The sequence below is a fragment of the Protopterus annectens genome, chromosome 1.part0 (assembly GCF_019279795.1).
Source record: "Protopterus annectens isolate FY-2018-M chromosome 1.part0, PAN1.0, whole genome shotgun sequence".
In the NCBI taxonomy this organism is placed as follows: Eukaryota; Metazoa; Chordata; order Ceratodontiformes; family Protopteridae; genus Protopterus; species Protopterus annectens.
In genome coordinates, this window is record NC_056725.1 from 614,681,602 (window position 1) to 614,708,017 (window position 26,416).

Below are 26,416 nucleotides of genomic sequence, written 5' to 3' on the forward strand. Positions count from 1 at the left end.
ACACAAGCATGCACGCACTCACGCCTAGGGCCAATTTAGAGTGTCCAATCCACCTACAGCATGTCTTTGGGATGTGGGAGGAAACCGGAGCACCAGGAGGAAACCCACATGACCACAGGGAGGCTATGCAGACACTACACAGAAGGCACCACAGCCGAGGATCGAACCAAAGAGCCTCTTGCTGTGAGGCGGCAACGCTAACCTCTGCACCAGCGCAGCCGCCCTAAGAGCTCCAAAAGTGACAGAACTGGAAAAAAAGATAGTAATTGTAAATCTGAGGTAGCAAGGTGTTGCTGGCAAGGTTGGAGGATTATGTTAGCATGTATTTATATTTTACCTAAAACTGCTATTATAGAACTTAAGAACATTTTGGAAGCAATAAGTAGCTTTCAGTAGGGGATATTACTTATAGGTAGGGACTGGAACTTGATTCAAAACAGTGACGATATATCTGGGGACCTAGAAAGGAAATTTAACAAAAAAGGGTATAATCAATTCTCTATATCTGTATCCCTTGCATGCTCTCCACTTCACATTCCTGTAACCTCTGCACTAATTCTGCCTTATTTAACTTTATTTTTCATTTCACACAGGTTTCTTAATTACGTGGCTCTCCATCACCTGGGATTAGACTGCAAAAAAAAAACAAAGTCTATTTTTGTCTACTGAAGCTGGCTATCTTTTAACTAAATAAAACCTCCAGAAAGCAAGAACCTGACATCCTACAGCTTTTTTGTTGCAATAGGTGAATTACAACTTAGTTTTCATAAAGTTCTAAGACTTAGTGTTAAAGGTGTGTTAGTTCTTGCCATGTGCACAACTAAGGGTTCTCCCCTCCCCTTTATTCTAGCCAGTTGCCACTAGATATCACCATAATACCTTGAATTAGCCTTACACACACACACACACACACACACACACACACACACACACACACACACACACACACACACACACACACACACACAACTTCCAGTCCCAAGCATTCACTGCTTAAATTAGTAAATTTCTGCTTTTTACTTTCAGCATTCTCTCTGTCCTAATGACACCCCTCTCTATAACTGTCCAACAACACTGTTTGTGTGCTTACAGTGATACTTATTTAAAGCACATTAACCTTATACCTAATCTGACGCCTCCCCACACCTCTCTTCCAGCTATCCCATAGCCCCTCTAATTATTCCTCCAGTCATACCATACCTCCTAATTACTCTAACTCCCTAACCATTCTAAACAGGGCCATATAGTGCTCTATCCCCTAAACTCTAGCTGTCCTGCTCATATTCATTATGTTATCACACTGCACTCAACCACCATCATGTTCATCACTACTATTACTATGATCTCACTTCTTTCACTTACATTCTCTCTCTCCTAACAATAATCACAACTCTCCAGACACCCAGCATACCTCCTACACCCACCTGCACAACCACAACACATAAACCACATTTATCAAGTTACTCTGGCATCCACCTTAGCTTATTCACAGCTAATACCTCTGTACTACCCATAGTAAAAATTCTACCTTTTCAAAAACACCCTCATTATCACAACACCAGCAGCAACTATACCATTTCTTGGAAAAAACTGTTAAGTATAACCCACACAGTTTGCCAAATCATTATATCCCAATGCAATGATATACAACTCAAACCAGGCCCAAAGCCCCCCCCCCCCCAGCCCCAGCAAACCTAGCAAATCTCTCATGCTATCAACCATAAATCTCCAAAGCCTTAGAAACAAGATACTTGAACTCCAGGCATGGATTTCACAAAACAACCCCAATATTAGAGCAGATACTGAAACCTGGTTGAAATCATGTGTAAAAGAGACAGAATTTCTTCCCCCAGGCTACTCATGTCTAAGAGCCAATCGGCCCCACAAGAGAGGAGGGGGAGTAGCAATACTCTTTCCTAGCAAATATAATTTAATTCCCTACTCAAAACCAACACCCGACTTCTCCTCAGCTGAAGTACTAATCTCTATATTAAAACTTAATCATAAATACATTTGCATAATTGCTCTGTATATTCCTCCAGGAAACAACATAGCAATATTAGAGAACATACTTGTCTGGACATACCAAAACAAAAATAATGAAACCATCATCCTAGGTGATGTAAACACTGATTGGCTAGACACTGACCAAAAGACACCTCAAAAAGCATAAACCTTTACAACTTCTCCCAACTAATTTAGGACATCACCAGACTTCACAAAAATAACAACTGAGGCTCCACAATAGACTGGATATTAGTGTTCAACCCTAACAATATCAATAATTGCAGGCATACTACCTAATACCATTAGCAACCACCACCCATCAAATATCCTAAGCAAATCTACTCCAACCCCAGGCCAACACCAATACAAATCAACCAGAAATTTGACTAAGTTGCAACCATCCATATTTAATGAAACCTTAGCTAAAGTAAATTGGTAACCCCCCAGATCCCTACCACTTAATGAGGTTGATGAATTCTTTAACTCAACATTCCTAGACACCCACCAAAAATTAATAAAACAAAACCATGCAAGTTGGCGCTCAAAATCCAGCAAAGAAGTCATGTCCATAAGTGATAAAATTTGGAAATCGTGGCAGAAAAACAAAGACCCCCTCAACTCTACTACAATGCAAGAAACTCCGTAACCAGGCAAAATGACTAATAACCAGAGATAAAAAATGCCTACTACCTCCATCTACAAAGCCAACGCTGAGATAATCCCCCAAAATTCTGGTCCTCCATTAACCAACCATTACACCTAGGCTCTCAAAGCAAATCATCCCCTGACCCAGACAAAACCCCAGCTGAACTTGCCACCCTCTTCAATTCCTACTTCAATGACACCGTAACTAACCTAACCATCACCTTTCCTACAGTTAGTACCATCACCACCAAGACAGCTGATGACCAAATCATGCCAGAAAACAATCCTACCGTCGACTCCAACCTAAAATTCTCCCCCATACTCACCACCTGAATAAAAAAACTTTTACTTAAGCTAAAACCTTGTACTCTGGCCCCTGACAATCTACCCCCAAACGTCCTGCACTAGCTGCAAACTCTATAGCTTATCCCATCAGCATACGTATTAACAGATCAATTAAAGAATCCCTAGTCCCAGACATCTGGAAAAAAGCATATATTCTCCCCTTACATAAAGGCGGCACCAACACAGACACCACAAACTTTCGGCCCATAGCAATTCTCTCACCCCTCTCTAAAATACTGGAAAAATGCATCCATGCACAACTCCTCAACCATCTGCTTGAAAACCAAATTCTATCACCCACTCAGCATGGTTTCAGACCAGGATACAGCGCCACTACTGCCCTCCTCTCCTTCCTAGATACAGTTAACTGGGAAAGGGATTCTGGCAAAATAATCGCTTCCCTTTTCCTAAACCTAGCCAAAGCTTTTGATACCATTTCCCACACCATCCTCCTCTCCAAATGATCCACCTTCCACATTTCCCCACCTACCCTACAATGGTTCAATAGCTATCTCTGCAATAGGCATCAATCCACCAAATGGCAACAATCTTACTCTCCCTTCCTCAATACTTCCACAAGGGTACCCCAAGGCTCCATACTTGGTCCTCTCTTATTTAGCATCTTCATTAACAACTTTCACTCCACTCTCCCAAAATGTTCAGTAATCCAGTATGCTGACAACTCTACAATAATATGCACTGCAAATTTGCAAATTCCAGCTCTGAACTCCAGCAAATCACTCAGAATGCCCTCACCTCTACTGAATCTTGGATGCCTAACAATCATCTTGACATAAATGCAAAAAAAAAAAAAAAAAAAAAAAAAAAAAACTAGTACTTTTTACCCCTAAGAAAACCACTCTCCTAAATTAAAAAACTCTTCGCTATACAATCCCAAGACAATACCATTGCAGAACTGTCCCACACACTAAACTACTAGGCATTATTATAGATGAAAACCTTAACTTTGACCTACACGTAAACAATAACTTCAGAAAAACACACAAAAAGGTCGGTATGCTCTACAGGCACCAAAACTTTTTTAGCCTCTCTACTAAACAAACCTTTGCAACCATGTTTTTATTACCCTCTCTCCTTTATAGCGCCCCTCTCCTCACTAATATCCAAAATTCTGCAAAATCCCAACTTGAAATGTGTTACAACAGAATAGCCAAATTTGCCACCAAGGCCAAATTCACATCCCACCACTGTAACTCGGATCTGAAAATAATCTACTTCTAAAAACAGAAAAACCCACCTTACCTGCTGGTCAGCTCCTCTATCCCTTTACCATAGCCAAACTATGGAACTCACTTCCACCTTCTATAAGAAACAAGGGCAGCACCACCACCTTCTAACAAATGCTGAAAAATCATCTCAAGTCTTCCTGGCTATGTACCTGCTCTATAACCTAACCTCCTCATTCTCCTTATATGATAACTAAACTCCTATGCTTTTTGCACCTGCTGAGTGGTGATATTTTCTCCATAATTATTACATTTTATCACTTGTTGATACTGGTACAATAATGCTGATTAATATGTCTCTGTTTATACCTCTCTGATTGAATTCATCTGGCAACCAACAAAACTCCTACTTTTATATATATATTCTATACATTTTACTGTAATCACTATCTGTAACACTGTATCTACTTTGGTACTAATTGATATTTCATATTTTCTGTATCTATGTTCTTGTTGGAGGTTTTCTCCCAGGGCCTCAAATAAACATGGGCTCTTTCAGGCCCATTGGACTTTCCTGGTAATCAAAAGCAATAAATAAATAAATAAACACAGACATAAAATATCGGAAGAAATCTATGAAAATATTTGCTATAGAAGATTTGAATTCAGTAGCAGGAATTCAGCAAGAATTTGCATTTTATCCCCTAAGGAAAAATAACTGGGCTAACTTAGACAGAAATTATATTTCACAGGAACTTGCATTTAATTGAAGTTTCAACACACATCCAATAAGTATTTCAGATCATGCGTCATTAACACTTAAGATAAAAATGAAGGGTAATGAATTAAAAATGAGACACTGGCACTTCACACCTACTTGTTAAAAAGACAGGAATTCAAAGAATGGGCAATGTAAATTATTTGAGAATTATTAGGGAAGATGGCAATTTCTTCAGAAGATATAGCTGAGTGGGGTAAAATGATAGAATTTAAAAATAGGGTAGAAATAAAACAAAAAGAGATATAGTAAAGCAGTAATAAGAATTATTTAGAGGGCTGACAAAGGTTAAGCAGAATTTCACAAAGCAAGAAAAGTTGCCAACTACAGAGTGCTAAAGAGAAAACAAGTGAGTATCTAGATAATATGCATGAGTTTAGAAAGATTGCTGTTAAGCAAACATTTTTGATAATAACCCCACAGCAAACAAACTTAACAAAAAGACTTAGGCAATAGAAAGTAGACAGGCTTGTTGCCAAACTTAGGGGGCCTATAACAAGAAAAGTAACCAAAGATCCTGAACTGGTATTAGAGGTATTTTGGAAATGTTATGAAAATTTGTATAAAGCAGAAATGTGCAAATCAAGAAAAAGTAAATGGAAATATTTATGGAAGACTTAACTATTCCAAGGTTAGAGGTAGATGAGGCTCAACAATTAACAGGTAAGATAGGAGGAGATGAGATAAAAACAGTGATATATAATCAATCTGCAGGACAGTCTTCAGGAATAGATGGTTTTCCTGTGGAAGTTTGGAAGCTTGGAAGAAAGTGATAAATATGGAAGGTTTTGTTTAACAGGATTTTAAAAGGAGAGGAAGCACTAAAATCCAATCCTGGAAGAAAGCTGTGGTGCCTGCAGTACTTGAAGACAGTAAAGACCTATCAGACCCAGTTTCGTATAGCCCCATTTAATTTTACACCATGATTATAACATATTCATGAGGATAATAGCTAAAAAATTACAAATGTGTTGCCAAAAGTTATAGATATGTGTCATTGTGGTATTGTGGAGGAGAGGCAAACATTCAACAGTATTAACAGAACAATGATGATCCAGACAGAAGCTTAACATAAGAGAATACTGCTGTTGTTGGTAGGTTTTGATGCAGAAAAAGCATTCAACAGAGTAAGCTCAGATTTTATGAGTAGGGCAATGGAAGCATTTGCATTCCCTGAAACAATAACAAGGTTAATTAAGAGGCTATATGAGGGATCAGACACAAAAACTAAAGTAGGAGGTTTCCCTCTGATAAATTGTGTTTGAACAGAGGAACCAGGCAGGGGTGTCCTCTTTCCTCTTTATTGTTTGCATTGTATTTAGAGCCACTGACACACATTATCACGTAAATGCAGCCTGTGACTATATATGTGCCATTTGTTAGTGGAATTGGAAACAATGTGGGATGGACAGGAGCTTGTGCAAGGCTTGATACCATCTTCACACCATATTCCCTTAGGCTGCAATTCCACACCTGTAACAGAAGCTCCCACCAGACATGTAACATATACTGGATGTCTAGGCCTTGAAATAGGAACTCAGGAGTGGGATAATCCAAGGGCCCTTCCTTGACTGGGATCTGCTGGTTTAATTTGACTTAGGGCAGTCCACTGTGGAAAATCCTCAGTCGTACATCATCTGGAGACTCAAGGGACAGTCAATTAAATAGGACAGAACAGGAGGTAGACAAAGGGTGCACTCTTCTTCCAATCTTCTCATCTTTTGCTGCAACACAGAAACAGTACATGCTTGAGTCCTCATTAAGAACTCAGCACTTGCCAAGAACAGGAAAAAAAAAACTTGGGACAGGATTAACCTTTTGGGAGGTTAGGCCACAACAGGCTCAGTTAGTGTCTGTTCTTGTAGCAGTGTTGAAACCTATACCTGTGGGCTGCAAGGAGGACCCTCTTGTCAGTCCCCTTATGAAGAACTCTTTACAGCTGCCATCTTGTTGGTCCCAAGGGACACCAAAGCTCCACCATTATGTACTTTGAGTGTTAGGATTAAATCACTGTAATGAAAGTTTTACAAAATCATGTCCCTACTTGAGAAAATCAGACAGTAACAGGACAACTAGTGCTCTACTTAGGCATACAGAGGCAAAATTTAATCAACAATAGCAAGAATTACAATGAAAGTTATGTAAGTAGGATTAAAGAATTGTCAAGGTTGGCGGATGTCAGTGATGATGATGTGTATCATGCGTCTACATCCAAATGGGTGGGTTGGGCTCCCTGAATGTGGGCTCTTCTAAATTTTCTGTCAAACAGTGAATGATGGAGAAGGTTAACTCAAACAAGAACCCATGACAGAAAGCCCTCACTGTTAGATCTGCTAGATATATAAGTTTCAAACCATAACACAAAAGAAAAAAATGCAAATTTATATGACATTTTTATACTAGTACTTACAGCAGTACTTCATAATGAGACCTAAATGTAAATCAAAAAATCCAACAGGTATTAATAAAACTGCAAACATTTCAGCACATAATGCGATTTTAGCTTAGCATGTAAAACATGCTTTACAATCTATGTAATATACAGAGTTTCAACTCCTACACAAATACAAAGATCATACTTACCACTGCGGCAGAGTAGTAATCGCGGAGTTGTTGTTGTTCCTGCAGACATGGAAAGTGCTGGATGAGAGTTGCCATGAGAAGTAGATATGACGCTGCTGAAGAGACCAGATCCCTGCCGAACTGGACTAAGCATTGGTGGAGGTGTATAAGATGGTAGTTCCTGAGTCACATCCAGCTGGTGGTCTCCCACAATCCTTGGTGAGCGAAGCTGACTCTGATACAGTGTGGTACCAGGGTACAAAGGAGGGGGAGGTATGTAAAGTGGTTGCAGTCTATGACGATACTTTTTCTTGCTATTTTGAGATTTTATACTTTCTTCTTTCTTGTCTGTCTTTGTACCACCAAAAAGAGGTTTTCTTTCAGTCTCCTAAATACAAGTTTATAATATGCAATATTCAATTATTTCAATTTATTACTGGAACCTAAAAATCAGCAGTATCACATGCAAAGTTAAAGCATCATTGCCAGCTACAATATATATGTCGTCTCCAAAAACTGATCTGAATATTTTATAATTTTGCATGCAAACTAAGCTTAACTATTAATAACACCAACTGAGACATTGAACCATACAGTAATAAAAAAGGACCATGTTGAAGGGGATGTAATGAAGTTATATAATTAAACAGTGAGCTCAACTATAGTCCTTCGACACAGCCTCAACGTATAAACCTATACTTTAAATGCAGCTGGAGGGGTAAGTCACTTTTATCAATCTTATCCTCATTGTACCACCAGAAAAGCTTTGTAAAAAGTTCACTGCAAGTAAGGAAACCATACTATATATTTTTAAGCGGGAGGTTGGCACTTATCTTTAAACCTCCCCACACATTTTCATTTTATATTAAAAATTAACTGCAGTACCCCTTTTTATGAAATAACTGAAGTATACATTTCACATACCCACAGATTTCCTTTTTCAGGAACCATTGACAGGTCTTGGTCACTTTGTAAATAATTTCTAGAATGTGGATAATTTCTGTGAAAAGATGAAAGAGATGGAAACAGTTTCCCTTATTGCTGTTTCCTCATTTTCTGTATTTCTTCTGATGAGTTTAACAGATCTGAGGTAAAGTATGAGAGTAAATGTCTTCTAAAACTAAAGTATCAAGGATTTGACCTTTAACATCCTCAAGCAAATTCACGGATAACAACTAGACATGCCTGTGTACATGTATGCTATTCATTCATAGCAGCTCTAGTAATACCATCAATTATAAGTACATTTTAATGACTGGAATAGCAGCATTTGAATTATGTATCTCAAATCCTCGCTTTCCTTAGAATCCACCAGTTTTTGAAATATGCTATATTTAAGATACAAAAGTGCTAAGATGGGATAATGTATGCTAAATAATTATTAGATCTGAGTGCCAATGTGCTAAATATACAGACCCTATTACTATAAGTGTCCAACCATATCCATTCTCTGGTAAAAGGGGGACTTTCTGGGGATACTGAGGAAGTATTAGAAGTATGTAATATCAAAACATGCAGCTAAGATAGCAAGATAAGACTACAAACTAAAATAAAGATACAGGCTCTGCTGATGAAATTTGTATAACAAGTCAGCTGACCTACGAGCTGGTAGCTAAAAAGTAGGATGTTGTAAGTGTTTATTCTCTAACTCGTGTAGTGTTCTGAATAAAGAAAGAATCCTCCCACAGATTATGTGACTTTAAACATTTTGAAAATTCTCATCCTCTTTGAAGATGTATTTGAGGGGAGAGGCAGTGAACTTACAAATAACACTCTTCGAGATTATGTGACTTTAAATTTTATGACATTTTCATCCTCTTTGAAGAAGAAATATTTGAGGGGTGAGGCAGTGACCTTACAAAGAACCCTCCTCTTCCTCTGAAGAAATAGTTGAAGGACTCCTCATTCACTGTTTTTTTCTATCCAAGGCCTATGGAATTACTAATATAGGTGTAGGTGTTTTGACTATAAATGTGAACTTATATTTCTGAAAAGGAATAATTTTGGTCCAGGTACGTGCTCTGAGGAGGTCAAAGCAATGTATTTTTGTCAGTTTCATATAATCTGTGTGACAGGACAGCAGAAAAACAGGAAGACACAGATGTAAAGTGGGAGGAAAAGGCTTTACATACATGAGAAACTTCTTGATCTTCCACAATGCAGACAAGCACTGAGGCTCATTGACCTCCATTGTTATCAATGGAAAGACTAATGTTTCTTTCAACATCAGTACTGACAATGTTATCTGTTTGAATTTGCACCTCTAGGCAACAATAACAATAAGGTTCTTCAGGTACAAAAACTACCAATACCGAGTACCTGCCAGTTGGAGTTATCAGGAAAGAAGTGTCAGTCTCAACAATAAACAGACTGGAGCAGTCTCAGAATCTAATGGGGGAAAACCCGCTACTTAATGTATTCAGCCATATTTAAAATTAACTTACTTACTTTTATTTTTCTCTAGAGTCCTCAGGTGTAGTTCTCTGAAAAACAAAGCCAATACTTTTTGGCTCCTTATCTTTCTAGCTTGACTACATTTATTGCAACCATCATGATCCACAATGTTATGGTCAGGGGTTAAACAAAAAAAGACACTTAGAAAGAGCACTTTTCAGTTTATCTGCCTACAATGAAAGATATACAAGTGAACCACATGCCTACCTATATCACTACTCACCTACAGCAGGTACCTCACAGGGGAGATGCCAACTGTTCTTGCCAATATCTGGAGCGAAGATACCAATATGGGGGTATTGCAAAGACTTGATGGTTTAATGTTTACAAAGACTCGCAGTGAAGAAGACTTGCAGTTAGTTTATAATCTCATTTACTTATGTCTGCACCAATGGAAATATCATGCTATATACTCTCAACCATTTTGCACCTTACCCTTCAACTGCTAATCAACATATAACTAGCTCCATGAAGCTGATTCCCAATCAGGGTTTAAGTACACAGTGTTCTCCCATCAAAGGCTAGTTTTAATGTAAACTGGTGCCGAAATATGGCTGGACAGCATAACTGGTTGTATCCCACAGGTCAACACCAAACAAATGTAGCAATTAAGGTCTACTCTGGCACTCTTAGGAAATTTAAAATGTCATTAATAAACTGCACCCTTTTTAAGTAAATTTCTTCTACAAGAATTGCAGAGGTAGGAAAGTAGAAATCAACCTGGGCCCTCAGTATCTCAACTATTTACATTCATGTTGCAGACTCTAACACCGTGTGCTATTACTATCCTCTCCTTTATGTGAGGATATGTCTCCACTAGTGTCTCTGTTAGATCTGACAGCAGGCTTAAAATTGTCTTAGTTATTTATTTACATCTGATTACCAGGAAAGCCTGACAGAGTAGGAGCCCTTTTTCTGGGGAGGTTCAGGGAGGAAAAATTCCAAAGTGCTACAAAACATTTTAAGAATAATAATTTTAAAATCTTTAAAATAATACAAAAAATAACTACAGTTTAAATAATTATATCAAACCTCACAGCAAGAGGTTCTCCTGTTCGATTCTTGGCTGGAGAACCTTCTGTGTGGAATCTGCATGTCCTCCCTGTGGTCAAGTGATGTCTAAAGGCATGCAGGTAGGCACGTCTTCTTTGAAGGTTGGACATCAGGCTGGCAACTCAGCACCGTAAAAATTCACTGCTAATCATTAGCGGACCGGAGTTCTGCTGTGGCAACCCCAAACTGGGAAAAGCCGAAAGACAGAAATTAAATAATTATACCAAACTAGACATAATGTGAAAACATTGGTTAAGAATAGACAGATACAAGTTATATGACAATGATTTGATATTTAGAGAAATTAAAGCAAGTTACAATAATGCAGTCAGGAACTCCACTATGAAGTGAATGAAAAGCAGGTTTATGGCATATTTAGATAGAAAATCACGGGAGAGAAAATGACAGACGTGAGGAAGTGAGTGAAGAGGGGGTATAAATATAAGGTATTAATAAGTATTTGTTCACATTCAGGGATTTAATTTATCTTGGTGTTGAGCAAGAACAGACTCAGCTTTGAGCTAGGAAGTCTTTCAGGACGGTTTTGAAGGATGGGAGGGAGGGTATTAATCTGATGGAAACAGGTAAAGAGTTCCAAGCCTTAGCAACATGGCCTGAGTATAGACAATGCCCAGCAAATATGACAGGTTTGTGGACAGGCAAGATTTTTTGGTCAGTGGATTTTAATGACTGACTGGGAACATAGTTGCATAAAATGTTATTTAGTGCTGGACATGCAGATGAATTCTGAATACTTTTACAGGTGGCAAGAAGCTGTGTATACATTAGTTGATATGGTAGTTCTAACCAGTTTAGGCTTTTTATGATATATAGTGGTCTGTTCTAAAGGGGTTATTTGCTGCCAATTTAGCATCTTTGTTATAGCATTGTTCAAGCTTTGATTTTTGTGATGCCTGAAGGTTAGTGAGGATGGAAGTGTGAGGAGGAGATATGTGGTGGCAAGTGTAGCTTTAGTTGCATTGGTTTGAAAGGTTTTGTCTCAATAAAGCATACTCGATTTTTTCCTACACAAAAGACCAGCACTGGTAGAGTTTTTAATGGAATCTAGAAGTTGCCATTAAAAAAGGAATAATTAGTACAGCATATAACATTTTGCATAACTACAACAATCAATCAGAGCAGGTTAGAAAGGAACAGGAAGAGAGAGAGGATAAACAATTCACAAAGAAAGAATGGGAGGATATATGTATGTCTCCCAAACATCCAATAAAATCTAGAAAATTTAGGATTTTTGTCTGGAAGTGTTTACATAGATATTTTTAATACCCCACGTAGACTCCAGAATTGTTTTCCTCAGGCATACAGTAAATGGAGGTGTGAAGGGGAAGAAAAAGGTAGTTGGGAACATATTTTTCTGGGAGTCCTGTGAGTTGGCAGGCCTTAAGGATTCCCTGCAGGATGCACTGTCGGAGATGCTGGGTGGGCAGACTGGTGTGACGTGGGAGATGATTTTTCTAAGCTATGATACAGAATCGGAACTGCCTAGACATGGTAAAGCCTTGCTGTGTCTAATAATGGTAGCTGCCAAAAAAGCAGTTACTAGAAAATGGAAATAAATATCTAAACCAACTATACTGGAAGTAGTAAATATAGTAACACAGATAAAACAACTAGAATTGAGATCTTTAGAAAAGGGTAGGAACAAACTACATAGAAAAAAATGGAAATCATGGGAACAGTACATACAATAGAGGAATGAGGTTTAAAAGGTGGCAAGACTTAAAAGAGCTATGTAATGTTTGAGTGAGAAAGATTGGGTAAATTATAAGTGATGTATAATGTTTGCAGCTGGGAGTGTGCCAGTATGATTGTTGATGTAAAATGCTTGTGACTAGGACTGTGTCTGTGTGGTTTGTTTTAATTTATATAAATGTATGATTGCTTATGTTGTAAATGATGATTTAATAAAGATGTTGTAAATGATGATTTAATAAAGATGTTTCTTGTTTAAAAAAGGCAGGAACTGAATAATTTAAGTAATATTGCATAGCTTATATGATATATAGCAATATATGTGAAGTATAATGTTTATATTAATACAGTTTGATTACATTTATATTTACTTATTTTATTTTACATTTGTTTACCGGATAGTCCGACTGGTTACATGTCCATTTTCAGCGGAGGCCCGATAAGAAAAGCTCCACAAAGTCAAACATACAAAAGGTTACACAAGAAGTTAGAAAACAATTAGAATATATATATATATATATATATATATATATATATATATATATATATAAATATAAAAGTGGTAATATATCTTATGTACATTGGTTTAGAAGTGTTCCCTAGTAGGGACTCACATTTCTCACAGACAGACATACAAAGGTTACACAAGAAGTTAGAAAACAATTAGAATATATAAAAACAAAGTGGTAATTTAAAAACAAAGTGGTAATGTATCTTATGTACATTGGTTTAGTAATGTTCCCTAGCTCACAGTTCTCATGAACAGACACAATTACAAGTAAGATTGTAACTCACAGTTAGTCCCTAGTAGGGACTCGCAGTTCTCATTGACAGATGCAATTACAAGTAAGACTGGATACATAGCATGGTGATATAGTTAGATGTTATGATAATTACTGATTATGCTATGATAATTACTGATCATGCTATTGTTTTATAACTTAATCCGGGATGGTACATGGGCATAGGCAGTTCAATCTGAGATACTGTTTGAGGTTTTTTTTTAAGAGACTTTTGGAAGATTGTAGGGTTATATAGTTTGACAAGGCAAATTTGCCTAAGTCACAAGGGATAATTCAATAAAGGTGTTTGAAAAAAAATAAAGCATCCCCAGTTTTTGATGAGTTTTTCTTATGTGATTTGGTACATGCAGTTCAAATTTATGATTATCATCCCAAATAAAGTGTTATGAGAAGTGGCTTCAGTGGTTGCATTATAAAGAGAGAGAGTAGTTTAAAGTGTGTTTTTATGTATGACGGAAAAAAGTAGCAATTCTTTTTTGTTTTTTTTTAGGGTTGAGCATGCCTTGTGAGTTACAAAGCTGTTTCAGTGTCTTTTAAAGCTTCCTGAGTCATTTTTTGGAGGTGTGCCACGTTGTCAGATGTGCAAATGAGTGTGGAGTCGAGTTGTATGCATGCTATATTAGGGAGGCCTGTTGCGTGGATATGTGGACGGTGTTGGCCAGAATGTTAAAGAGGACAGGAGCAAGGACAGAGGCTTGTGGAACACCAGTGGTGACTGGGAAGTATGGTGAGAAGGTGGAGTGCCATTTTACTGATTTATACCTATTAGATAGGTAGCTTTTGAACCAGATTAGGGTGGGCTGAAAGAGGCCTAATGAGGACATTTGCAATAGAAGTTTGGTGCGACACAATGTGTAGAAGGCTTTAGACAAGTCTAGAAATAAGAACAAGACTAGTTTGTTGCTATCTCTAGCTTTATTGACAGTATCTATATAGGTTAGAAGTGCAGTGTTAGTACTATGGGAAGGACAGAAGCCATATTGTGTGGGAGATGTGAGTTCTTAATGCAGAAGATAGTTTGGCAATTGTTTTTTAATACATTTTTCAAGTAAAGTTTAGCAATTGTTTTTTAATACATTTTTCAAGTATTTTTGAGAGAACGGATGAGATTGCTATAGGTCTAAAGTTACTAATGTCTGCTGAATTTCCTCCTTTGTGGAGAGAGAGAATGTTTGATTTTTTCCAGAGAGAGGGAACGTGGGATTCCTGGACTGACCTATTTATAAGAACTGAGGCAGGATAGGCAATGCTACTGGCTGCTACTTTTAGGTACTCACTTAAAAGGTCATCAGCTGATTTAGAGCATGGTTTGAGATTTTTAAAAGTAGTTTATATAGGATGTGGGCACAGGTTTGAAGGTGAACGTGGATGTGGTGATATGTGGCTGTTCAGCAGGGTTAGGATTAGATGTTCGAGAATCCTTGGTTAGAGATGCTATAATATCTATGATATATGAGATGAACTATATTGGTGTTTCAAGTGGTGAGTTACTGGGAGGTGGTTATGAATGAATATCTGGCCAAGATGAAGGATTTCTTTAATGGTTGTCCAGAATTTTTTTGGGGCTGTGTGTACTATTATTATGAAAGTTCTGGAATTTTATCTTCTTGCCATTCTTTCCATGCTTTTTCTCTATTCTGCATTAGCATTCTACTCTTTTTGGACAGCCAAATTGCATTATTTGTTTTTAGCCTCTTACTTCTGGAAGGAGCAAGGCTATATAAGATATTCAAGAAATATGTACTGAATTCATTTACAACATCATCTAAGGGGAGGATTTTTTGGAAGTTCCAGTTAACAGATGATAGGGTAGTAATGAACATTTCTGACTTCAACTTGGAAAGGTTGTGTGTTGTTTTATAAACATGCTGCTTAAGAGGATGTGTGAGATGTCGGGGGGAGGTGACTGGAGAGATAATAAAATCAACAAGCAAAGGAGAATAGTATTGCTGGAAATTAATTCAACTTCACATCTCGGTGAGTACATTCACGAGGTGGACCCTGTTTTTACAAAATCCCACCGCACAGATGACACTGATATACTGACTGTATTATATATAGCATAGACATGTCTGGTTGAGATGTCAGGTTTAATTTCTCCAAGTCTTTTGGGTTTCTAATACCATGACGGGAATGGACCCCTTCCATAATTCAAAGTATAATTAAAGTTCATGAAATTAGTACTGTTTCAATCTTATGTAAGCCAGAAGCGCTCTTCACAGCACCTGCAATGTGCCCAGAACTGACTCCTTCTGCAATTCATGTGGAGTTACATGTACTGGTAACATATCTTAGTACAACTGTAAAATTATTTTATAAGACTCGTTGCTCCTACAACTACTGGAACTGTCTAGGTATCCCTCTTCCACACTGCCCTCATTTCTGCCTGTAAAGCTTGGTATTTTATGACTTTGTGCCTCTGTGTACATAAGACATAATCAATGGGTGTAGCAGTTTCAATGATCAATGCTGCTTCTGCTTTTTTTCATGGACTGCTATATCTGGTTTTCTCACATCTGTTTTTTGAACTGTTGGTAATGGGTGATCCCATGGGATATAAGCTTCATCATTTTCTATATGCTTTGTGGCTCATGTTTCCAATGCTTCTCATCTACTTCAATAATATAATCTCCAATGCAACAGTCTTACCACATTATTATGCTTTTCAGTATACAATCCATCTGCCATGAGTATATCACACCCAACAACAAGATGTGCAACTGTTTCTAATTCTGTTTTACAAAACCTCCATTTGTCTATTTCTCTCAGATGTGCAATGGACTTTGCAAACCACTGTGTACACAGTCCACTATCCCGGACTGCCAATATTAGCCTTTCATCATTTGGTTTAAATTCACCTCTCCTTAACCACTCCTGCATTCGGTCCTGACTGACATGAGATTTTTCCAAGAGTTTTCTGTACTTGCAACTACATTTATGCATTTTACACAATTCTTGCCTTCTCATCTGATCCTTCACGTTATATTATTTCTTTTGCTTTTAGGTGCATTCACTAGCTGCCTGATTTTTATCTACTTCTGATTTGATTTTCATTCCCAGTGAACACCAATATGCTTCTGCTAAACTAAGCAGGGAAGTCATCTTAGACTTATTCTCCTCGTGTTTTAACACTTTCACTATGTTTGGATCTTGTGAGGTCAGCAGATATGTATGCAGTCTTATGACTGCAGATCTATACATGTAATCAAATTCAAGGAGGCCCATACCTCCTTCAGAATAGGAAATACATAATGTTGGTATACACTGGTTTTTAGAAATCATTTGATAAGCATGAAGCATTTTTCTTGTTTTCCTGTCCATCTGATCCAATATCTTTTGGGGCCAGTCAACCACCCCAAAAATGTTAGAACAGGAACAGCAAATTTGTTTACAGCCTGGACTTCGTTCCTAGATGTCAGGGCTGTCTTCAGTATTAAGCTTAGTCTTCTACGTTATTCCTATGTTTTGTTCACATTTGTTCATGTTTTATTGTTGATCCTTCATCAGTTCCCAGATATTTATACACTCCCTCCTGCTCAAGTTCCTTTATATCACACTCCTGTCCCAGACTGACATTTTCATAGTGCTGAAACTTTCCTGCTTTAAAGGTTGCTTTTACATCATCTGAGAAAGTTTTGGCCACTTGTAGTTGTGCTTTCAGTTCCTCATCTGATGAACCAAATAAAAAGTAAAAAAGAACCTCGGAGGGTCCACAATAAAGCGTAAGGACAGCTATTACTTCAAATATTTATTAAAGGTTTTCTCTTCACAGTGTAAGACAATACAGCACATAAGCACATAAACGCTCCATAGAAACAGTATGTTTTCATTTTAAAACATCGGATGTGGGCTGGTTGACACACTACAGGTATTTAAAGCTTGTCAATCAAGATTGATCCAATCAAAACACATTTATCAAGACATATCAATTAAAGTTGATTTAAAAAAAAAAGACATTAAACCCAAGGTAAAAGTAATCAAGAACAATGTAAATAATGTATTAAAAGCATGAAAAGTGTACTCAATGTACAGAACTGCAAAATCTTCCCATAAATATTAATTGAAACAGACCTGTTAATTCATTTAGACTACTAAAATTTTAAAATTAATACACCATTATGAATAGTAATATAAATTAAAAAACACACAAGGCCATGGTAAACTTGATAATAGCACCATCTTGTGGTAAATTCCTGCACCTGAATTCAAAAAGCCATTCTAAAACTTTTACTTTGCACTTGTTTAAGACTAATAAAAAACTAATACAGTTAAAAGATTAATACAATGTTAATACATTAATAAAAAATGCTTTACATTTTAAATAAAGAACAGTATAATAAATACATATATAAATATATAATTAACACCTTGTAAATATTCATAGGAAACTCATTATTTCTCTGTTTAAAAAAATCCAGTAGAGCACCCAAAAAATGTAAGTAAAAGTATGAATGAAAGGCTAGTATGACAGTACACAAACTCATATTCAAGAGCTTTATAATTTGGCAACTCTTAGTTTGAGAAGAGGGGCTATCGAAATACAGTCATTTAGCCCTGGCCACCTATTAGCTTGCAAAGTAACTTGCCACCAGAGCTCTCTGTATTCGATTGTTTCTTCCCAAAGACCACCCCTCATGTCCTTCTTCACCTTCTCTAATACAAAAAATAAGTAATTTGCGCCCAAGCATTCTATTTGATGTTTGTAAAGTGCATTTGTTTCTTTTTTATTCTGTACTTCATATAAATGCTCATGAATTCTTCTTTTTAATTTGCGTTCTGTCTTTCCCACATGGAATGCTTGACAGCTCATACATTTTGCTAGATACACTATCCCTATATCTTCACAGTTGTTATATGTTTTGCCCTCTAATAACATTTCTCTACATTCCAAGTAAAAAGTTTCTTTATTGAGAATATATGGACATTGGGCACAATGCCCACATTTGAATGTTCCTTTTCTTCTCATATTGTTACTACCTGTTCCTGTCATACCATTCCTTTCCAATAAGTTCTTTAAACCACTTTTAACTTTTCCTTAGTTATTCTATCTAGGTCCGTGATGGAAATGAACCTATCCCATTCCTTTTCTATTATACTTTTAACTAAGGTAGAACTTGCATTAAATTCTATAACCAGGGCCCTATTGAACCACTCATCCACTTTCAATTGTTGCTCTATACTTTCTTCATTAATACCTAAAATCCGGTGAAATTTCCCTTCTTTTCCTTTTCCACTTTCTCAATTAAGGCACTTGGGTAGTTTCTTTTCCTAAACATTTGGTTCAAAGTTTTCATTTCTTCCATAAAATCTTCATTGTTTGAGGTCATTCTGGATGATCTGATGTATTGTCCCCTAACCAAGTTTCTTTTCTGGTGTGCGGGGTGAGCACTATTGAAGTGCAAGTAAGAGTTTGAGTAAGTTATTTTCCTATACACTTTTGAGTGGAATTTATCGTCCTTATATATCTCAACATCTAAATAATTGAGTTTTTCATCATCTATTTTGTGTGTAAACTCAAAAAAACTGGTACTTTTACTTAAAAGCTCTATAAAATTAATAATTTCTTCCTTTGGTGCCTTCCAAAATATACAAATATCGTCCAGAAACCTCTTGTATAAAGACCATTTTGAGCTAAATACAGAATCTAGTACCCATTTTTCTTCCCATTTTGCTAAAATCAAGTTTGCATATGTAGGGGCACAGGCTGCCCCATGGCCACCCCCTTGATTTGGTGAAAATATTCTCCTTTAAAATAAAAAAAAAATTGCATTTTAACACCAAATCTAACAACTGTACAATCACAATACACTCATTACGTGTTAAACTGCCTTCCTCAAAAATTAATTCCTCTAACATTACCTTTCCTTCCTTCAATGGAATACAGGAAAATAAGTCCACTATATCAATAGTAAGGTAATACATTTTATCCATGTATATGTCTTGTTTCACACTCCTTAAAAAGTCCCATGAATCTCTAAGGATATTATTAAGTTTTAGCCATATATTTTTCAACTTAGAGTCTATGTATTTTGCAAGGGGTAAGGTTTTTGACCCTTCTGCTGAAACAATTGGTCTAAGTGGTGGATCCGTCTCATTCTTGTGTACTTTGGGAATCCCACATACAGTGGGTATTCCTGGTTTTTCCCACTTTCAAATATTTCAGAATTTTGTTGTCAATTAGACCTTCTGTGTATAAATCCTCTAGGACCGTGTCTATCCTTGCATAAGCTATACTGATTTCGTTTTTGGAACTATTAGTGTACCTGTTCAGGGTCTCTGAGAATGTCATTCATTTTCCCCTCATACATAAGAGTGTCCATTAAAACCATGCCACCCCCTTTGTCTGGTTTCATTATACGTATGTCTGTGTTTTTCCTTAGTTCCATTAAAAGTCTGTGCTCGTCCTTCTAAGTTTTTCTTAAACCTAACTTTATTAAAGTTGTTTCTAATTTCATTTTCAACCAGGCTCTCAAATTTTTTTATTTGCGGGTGTAAAGGGGGGTTATATGTAGTCTTTTTCACTAAATTGTTAGGCCTAGTAACAGTATCATTAAAAAGTACTTGAAAATTGATCTTTCTTAAAAATACCTTAAAATCTAATAAAATCTTAGTAAGTTCACCTTTTATCAAAGGTATGAATTTCATGCCTCTGGATAATAAACTAAAATATTCATCATTTAGGTTCATAGGTTTATACTAGGCTATCTGCCCTAAGGCATTTATAAGCCTAGCCCAAAGTTTTGTGGCTTACGCCACCCCTTATATGAAAAAATACTGTGCCCATTAGTTTGTTGTGCCTCTGTCCAGCAGTGACACAGAGATGATTCCCGGGGTAAACCTACGATCTCCCATCCACAGGTCAAGATTTCTCTTGAACAGAGCCAACGAGGTGCTCTGCCTCACATGGACTGGGATTTTATTCCACAGCATAGGGAGTCTCTGAGTGATAAATCTATCCCTCCAGCACGTCCTATTTATATCCGTGCTAAGGTTTAAGTCGCTTGCTCTAGTGGTTTTGGTGGATTTGGATTTTTTGAGGTGGAGCATGTCCATTAATTCCGGGTTGGACATGGCCTTGTATGTCAGGCACATGTCCCCTCTGAGCAGACGGTATGCGACCGAATAGAGCTGGAGTTCCTTCAATCTGGCAGCATATGACAGATTTTGGAGTCCCTTTATCCTTTTGGTGAGGAACTTTTGGGGTCTCTCCAATTGCTGCAGATGTCGGGTGAGATACATCCCAAATGGAGCATTGTACTCGATCATTGGTCTGATAAGTGAAGAGTACAGGGGAACAATGACCTCACTAGATCTGGATGTGAATCCCTTCATGATCAGGTGGGCAATGTAGAAGGTCTTTCTAACCACTTTAGCAACGTGAGTGTCAAAAGAAAGGCCACTGTCAATCTGGGTCCCCAGGTCCCTGATAACCTCTTGTGTGCTTAGTGGATTGCCGCCTATATGGTAGCTTGGGGTTACCTTGTTTTTCCCGAAGGGTATGACTATACATTTTTTGGCATTTAACTTCAGGCCATGGCTCTGGCACCAGCTATCTGTTTCCGTGAGTCCCTTCTGAAGGATATCCGTGTCCGATGCACTTTCCACTATGGCGCCCAGTTTGCAGTCGTCTGCAAACTTTGTCAGCCAAAGTCCTCCCATGTTGGCCTGTACTTCTGAGAAGTAGATGCCGAACAATAGGGGGCCAAGGACCGAGCCCTGTGGACACCACTTGTGACCGGCTTGGAGTCTGACATAGCGCCAGCAACTCTAACCCTGTGGGTTCTGTCCTTAAGCCAGTTTGCAACCCATCTTGTGACATATGGGTTTACATTTAAGCTGGTAAGTTTTTCTACAATACCCGAGTGGGGTATTGTGTCGAAAGCCTTTGCAAGGTCAAGGTAGGCTGTATGGACTGCCTTTCCCTCATCAATGGCCTTGGTGACTGTTTCGAAGAAGTCGACCAAGTTCAAAAGGCATGATCTGCCCTTGACGAAGCCAAACTAGGTCGGGTCCAATGTCTGCAAGTCCCCTATATCTTTGTTTATGAGCTCCATTATGATCCTCTCCATAGCTTTGCAGACTAGACTTGTTAAGCTTATGGGGCGGTAATTACCAGGGTCCGTAGAGGCACCGCCTTTGTGGAGTGGGACCAGAGTTGCTGTACGCCACTCCTTGGGCACGTATCCTGTGGTAAGGCTGAGATTAAACAGCTGCCTTATGTGCGGGTTTAATTCCTCATTTAGCTCGTGTAGCACACAGCCGGGGACACCATCCGGTCCCATTGATGCTGTGTTTTTAGCTTTAGAGAGAGCAGCTTTCACCTGCGCATTTGAGATGTCTGGGAGGCTACACTCCGCTGGGATAGTTATCTCTCCTTTGGGGGTGAAGTTTGCACTGAACCTGTCTGCCAGTATGTTGGCAATGTCTGTGGGTTCAGTGATTTTTGTATCATTTTGGACTAATTCTGAGCATATCTGGGAGTTTCCACCCAGGTTCCTAACACAGCTGAAAAAGGCCTTATGATTGTCCTTTGAATCCATGGCAATTTTTCTCTCAAAATTGGCCTTAGTTGATTTTATGAGTGCTCGTATTTTTTACTAATAATGATCAGGGGTGACTTCCCTTTTATGGATTTTGTTCTATCATGTAATAGCTTTCTCCTCTTATTGTAAAGTTTGTTAATGGCTGGGGTCCACCAGACTGGACGTTTGCCCGTTGTGGAAAGAGTCTTGGTTTTATTTGGGATTGCCTGATCCATGCAGTCCTGGAGGTGTTCATAGAAGGCATTTGTAAGGGCTTCCGCAGCTTGGGTTGTGGTTTCCACTGGCTCAGGGGCCTTGAAGGATACCACACCAGTCTTGAGTAGTGTGAAGTTTGCTTTTGAGAAGTTCTTCACTGTGGTCTTTTGTTTGGGGTGGGGGGATGTGGATTGCCAGTGAGATTAGTTTATGATCAGATCTCACCAATGAGGGATATACTTCAGGTGTGGAGCATTTTGTCCCCATGTTTGTGATAATGAGAACTAGTATATTTTCTCCTCTCGTGGGAACAGTGACTAGCTGTTCCATGGCATTTGAATTTATGAACTCCAGGAACCGTTGGGCTAGAAAGTTAGGGCTTGAGTAATGTTCCCAGTCTATATTCGGGTAGTTGAAGTCACCCAATATGATGGTGTTTGGAGATACATTTATACCCTCCAGTGACTTCAGGAAGGCTGTGTGGGGTTCCTGAGTTTGAGAGGGTGGCCTGTAGCATGCTACAATTTGTAGAGCAGTTTTGCCTATGGTTAGTTGCACCTGGATGGTTTCCGAAGCTTTGTGCGTTGCCACCAACCTGGAGGTGTGGGTATCGTTTATGAATATGGATACACCCCCTCCTTTTGTGGTGTGGTCTGGGTTTTGGGGCCGGAACGCATGATATGAGGTAAAACCTAATAGTGCCGGGGTGCTCTCAGGAGCCTAATTCTATAGAACTAAAATTATATATACTAAAGTCACCCTTAATGAACCTAAAGGGATTAAAGGTATCCTGCATAATAACTTCATTTTCCAAGTTGGGGCTGGTGGTACCTATGTTTGTTAGTACGTCCCCCTCCCCCTTCTTGTTGCCCCCTGAAAATTTGAGTAGTACTGGTTTGGTTGGAAATCACCTTTATTCTGAAGCCTTTCAGACCTCCAGCAGCACATTCTCATCTGATGAACTATAGACTTTTTAAATCATTCACAAAAAGAAGATGAGAAGTCTTTATACTGTGTTGTTTTCTGGAAGCCAAATTGTAGCCATGACTTAATCTGTTAAACTGAGTTTAATGCTTTAAGGGCAAAACAAAAGAGGAGTGATGACAAAGAATCACTCTGGAATATCCTCCTTTGAAATTGTGTCCCTGGAATAATAATTTGTCCTTTATCATGGATTAACTGAAAAGTGGTTTGCCACTGTTTCATGGTGCCTGTAATGTAATTGATCAGTGTAGAGTGAATCTTATACAGCTGTAAGCACTCTTATCCATGAATATGGGATGCTGTCAAATACTTTTTTGTAGGCTGTCAATGTCATACTTAGATTCTTTTCCATTCTACAGTTCTCAATTATGACTTTAACAACAAATGATCCTTTGTTCTATATCACTTTCTTCTGTTACCCTTTTGTTCAACTGCCATGACTGAGTTTTCTTCTAAATGATTATAAACTCTGTTGGCATCAATTTCAGTGTATAGTTTATACATCGGCAGAAGACAAGCTATTGGTCTATAGCTTTTAGGACAGCTTGCAGGGTCGCTCTTAAGGAGAAGTACCATTTTTCCTGTTGTTAACCAGGTTGGCATCTGTTTGGGGTGTGCATATAAATAGTTCTTACTCATGGCTAAACCTTCATGTAAACGTTAATACTTTTAGCCATAAGTTAGGTACTGCATCTAGGCCTGGGGTTTTCCATTTAGGAGCTTTCTTAATTTTCTTTCAATTTCTCTGGCTATTACTTCATCCCATTTCATATCCTGTACATTTATAACCTTATTATTGTTTTTGCTTCTTCTAACCGTTCATCGTCTTTGCTATGTTCCACAGGATCCTCATAAATATTTCTCAAAAATGCATCTATTTCTTCTTTTTTTTTTTTGGTGGTGGTGTTTCTATTCCTTTTGCCTTGTTTCCCAATTCTCTATAAAACTTTTTTGGTTCATCAATAAATTGCTTATTTTGTACTTTTCATTTTTATTTATCTGCATATCTTCTAACTTTTTCTGTCTGTGCTATCTTTAGTTTATTACTTGCAATATTGTACGATATATCCTGATCTATTCTGATACTCAATGTTGCTTTTATCATGTCTATCTTTCTGAGTATTTTTACTGCTGTTCCCTCTTATGTATTCTTATGTTTTACAGTTTTCTCTATTCAATACTTCCATGATGGCATTTGATTTCTCCTCTTCCTTTCCCTTACTGCCCTTTGTTTTTGTGGTAAGAATTTATCTGTAACTAATTTAGCTGCACAGTACTATAGCCTATTTACTTTTGTCATATCACATGAATTTCTATGAACCCTCCTGAGTACTGTGTTCATTTGTTTTATCAAACTTCTAATATTTGGGGTCTTGTTGACTTTTTGTATCGATTTTTTTCATTGATCTTAATATCCCTCTCTATTAAATCAAGCAATGCTGTCCTGAGATTTTGTTCTAAACTGATGGCACAGTCTTTGTTCTCCATTTCCTGTAGGGATTCTACAGAAAGTTCCAGAGCATGTTCCTGTGCCATATTCTTTTCAGTTTTATCCTGTATCATCCATTACTCTTTCATATGAGAACTCACTGGCCTATCACTCTACAATATTGACTGTGTCAGAGTTGCCACAGTTTCCTGTTCCTTCCCCTGCTGTACAACTCCAATTGAAATTTCATACTAGTTTCCTACAGAAGTCTCCAAAGTATCTTCATATGGCAACTGATCAGATGTTTCCTGCTCCACTGGTTTCTCCTTAACTTGGGGATTCATTATTATTCTATCCTGTTGTGGTGTTAATAGAGTTAGATTTTCTACACTAAATCTTTCATTTCACAAGTAATCCATAACTTCATTTTCTATTTCTTTACCTTCTTTTCATTACTAACTCTCTTTTCTACTTTCCCTCTGTTTTCTTATTTTTTGTATTGTAAACTTTTCCATATCTGGATGCTTCTGCCTGTATTTCTCTTCAAATATCTTTGGTGTTGCTCTTTTTGTATTAATTAGTTTTGCTTTCTTCTTTGCATAAATATAAAACCATATTAAATCTCTTTTCCTTTCCCATGTCCATATTTCTTTATCAGATGTGCCCTGCTCCTCCTGTTTCTCCTTACTTTGGGGAACTCATTGTTCCACTATGCTGTGACATAACCTGTGTTAGACTTTCTACACTAAATCCTTCACTTCACAGGTATTCCATAACTTTAACTTCTATGTTTTTAACTTCTACTTTACTTATCTTCTGTTCCCCATTTGCAATCTTATTTCTTGTATTGTGAAATTTTCCATATCTGGGTGCCTTTGTTTGTAATTCTCTTCAAATATTTTTGGTGATTTTTTTTTTGTATTGATTAATTTGTCTTTCTCCTTTGCATATATATTGTACCATATCACATCTCTCTTTCAAACCAGGTAAAAGGACTGAAGTCAGTTTTATATCTGATTAACTAAAAGTTATGTACTCACCATAGCTATGCATCCATGTTGTCCATTTTCATTACTCCTCAACGAATGGGTCCCGGATCTCACCCTTGTATCCAACTCGGCCACTTTTTTCTGGATTCTAGGATCTGACTCTCAAGCTCCTCACTTTACCCATAAGGCCCCTGACCACTGCATTACCTCTGATCAAGTTTGCTGCTACCATATTATCTTTGAAATATAAAACATTATCATAATAATGTAGAAAAAGAGAAATATTAACAGAACAGGGGCTCAAACAGGAACTGTGGTACTTCACAAAATCTTCATCAGGTCACTCCTAAAGACATGGATAAGAAAAGGTAGCGGAGAAGTTGAGGAAGAATAAAAATGGACAACACAGATGCACAGTTATGATGAGTACATAACTTTTATATCTGATGTTCTCATTTTCATTTGTTCCTCAATGAACAGGACAGAGTCCCCCAGCTACAGTAACATTGGGTGGCTCTCATGGAAGGATGTTCCAGAGAACAACAGGACCAAATGCAGCCCTGTTTTTGGAATATACAACTTGTAATGAGCAATAAACGTATGAATATTAGCCCAAGTGGCAGCTGCACAGTTACCATCAGTGGAAGCTGTGGCCCACAAAGCAGCTGATGTAGCCACTGACCTAGTTGACTGTGTTTTTGGTTGTCTTGTAAACTCCACGCCTCGCCA

The 26,416-nt window shown here is 37.8% G+C and overlaps 1 protein-coding gene across 1 annotated transcript in view; it reads right to left on the reverse strand.

Moving 5' to 3' along the window:
• TRERF1 (transcriptional regulating factor 1) overlaps nt 1–26,416 on the reverse strand; it is a 1,546,663-nt gene that overhangs the window by 1,118,977 nt on the left and 401,270 nt on the right. The window contains exon 5 of the mRNA XM_044060332.1: nt 7,546–7,912. Within this exon, the coding sequence (XP_043916267.1) occupies nt 7,546–7,912 (367 nt within the window). The remainder of the gene's footprint in view (nt 1–7,545; nt 7,913–26,416) is intronic.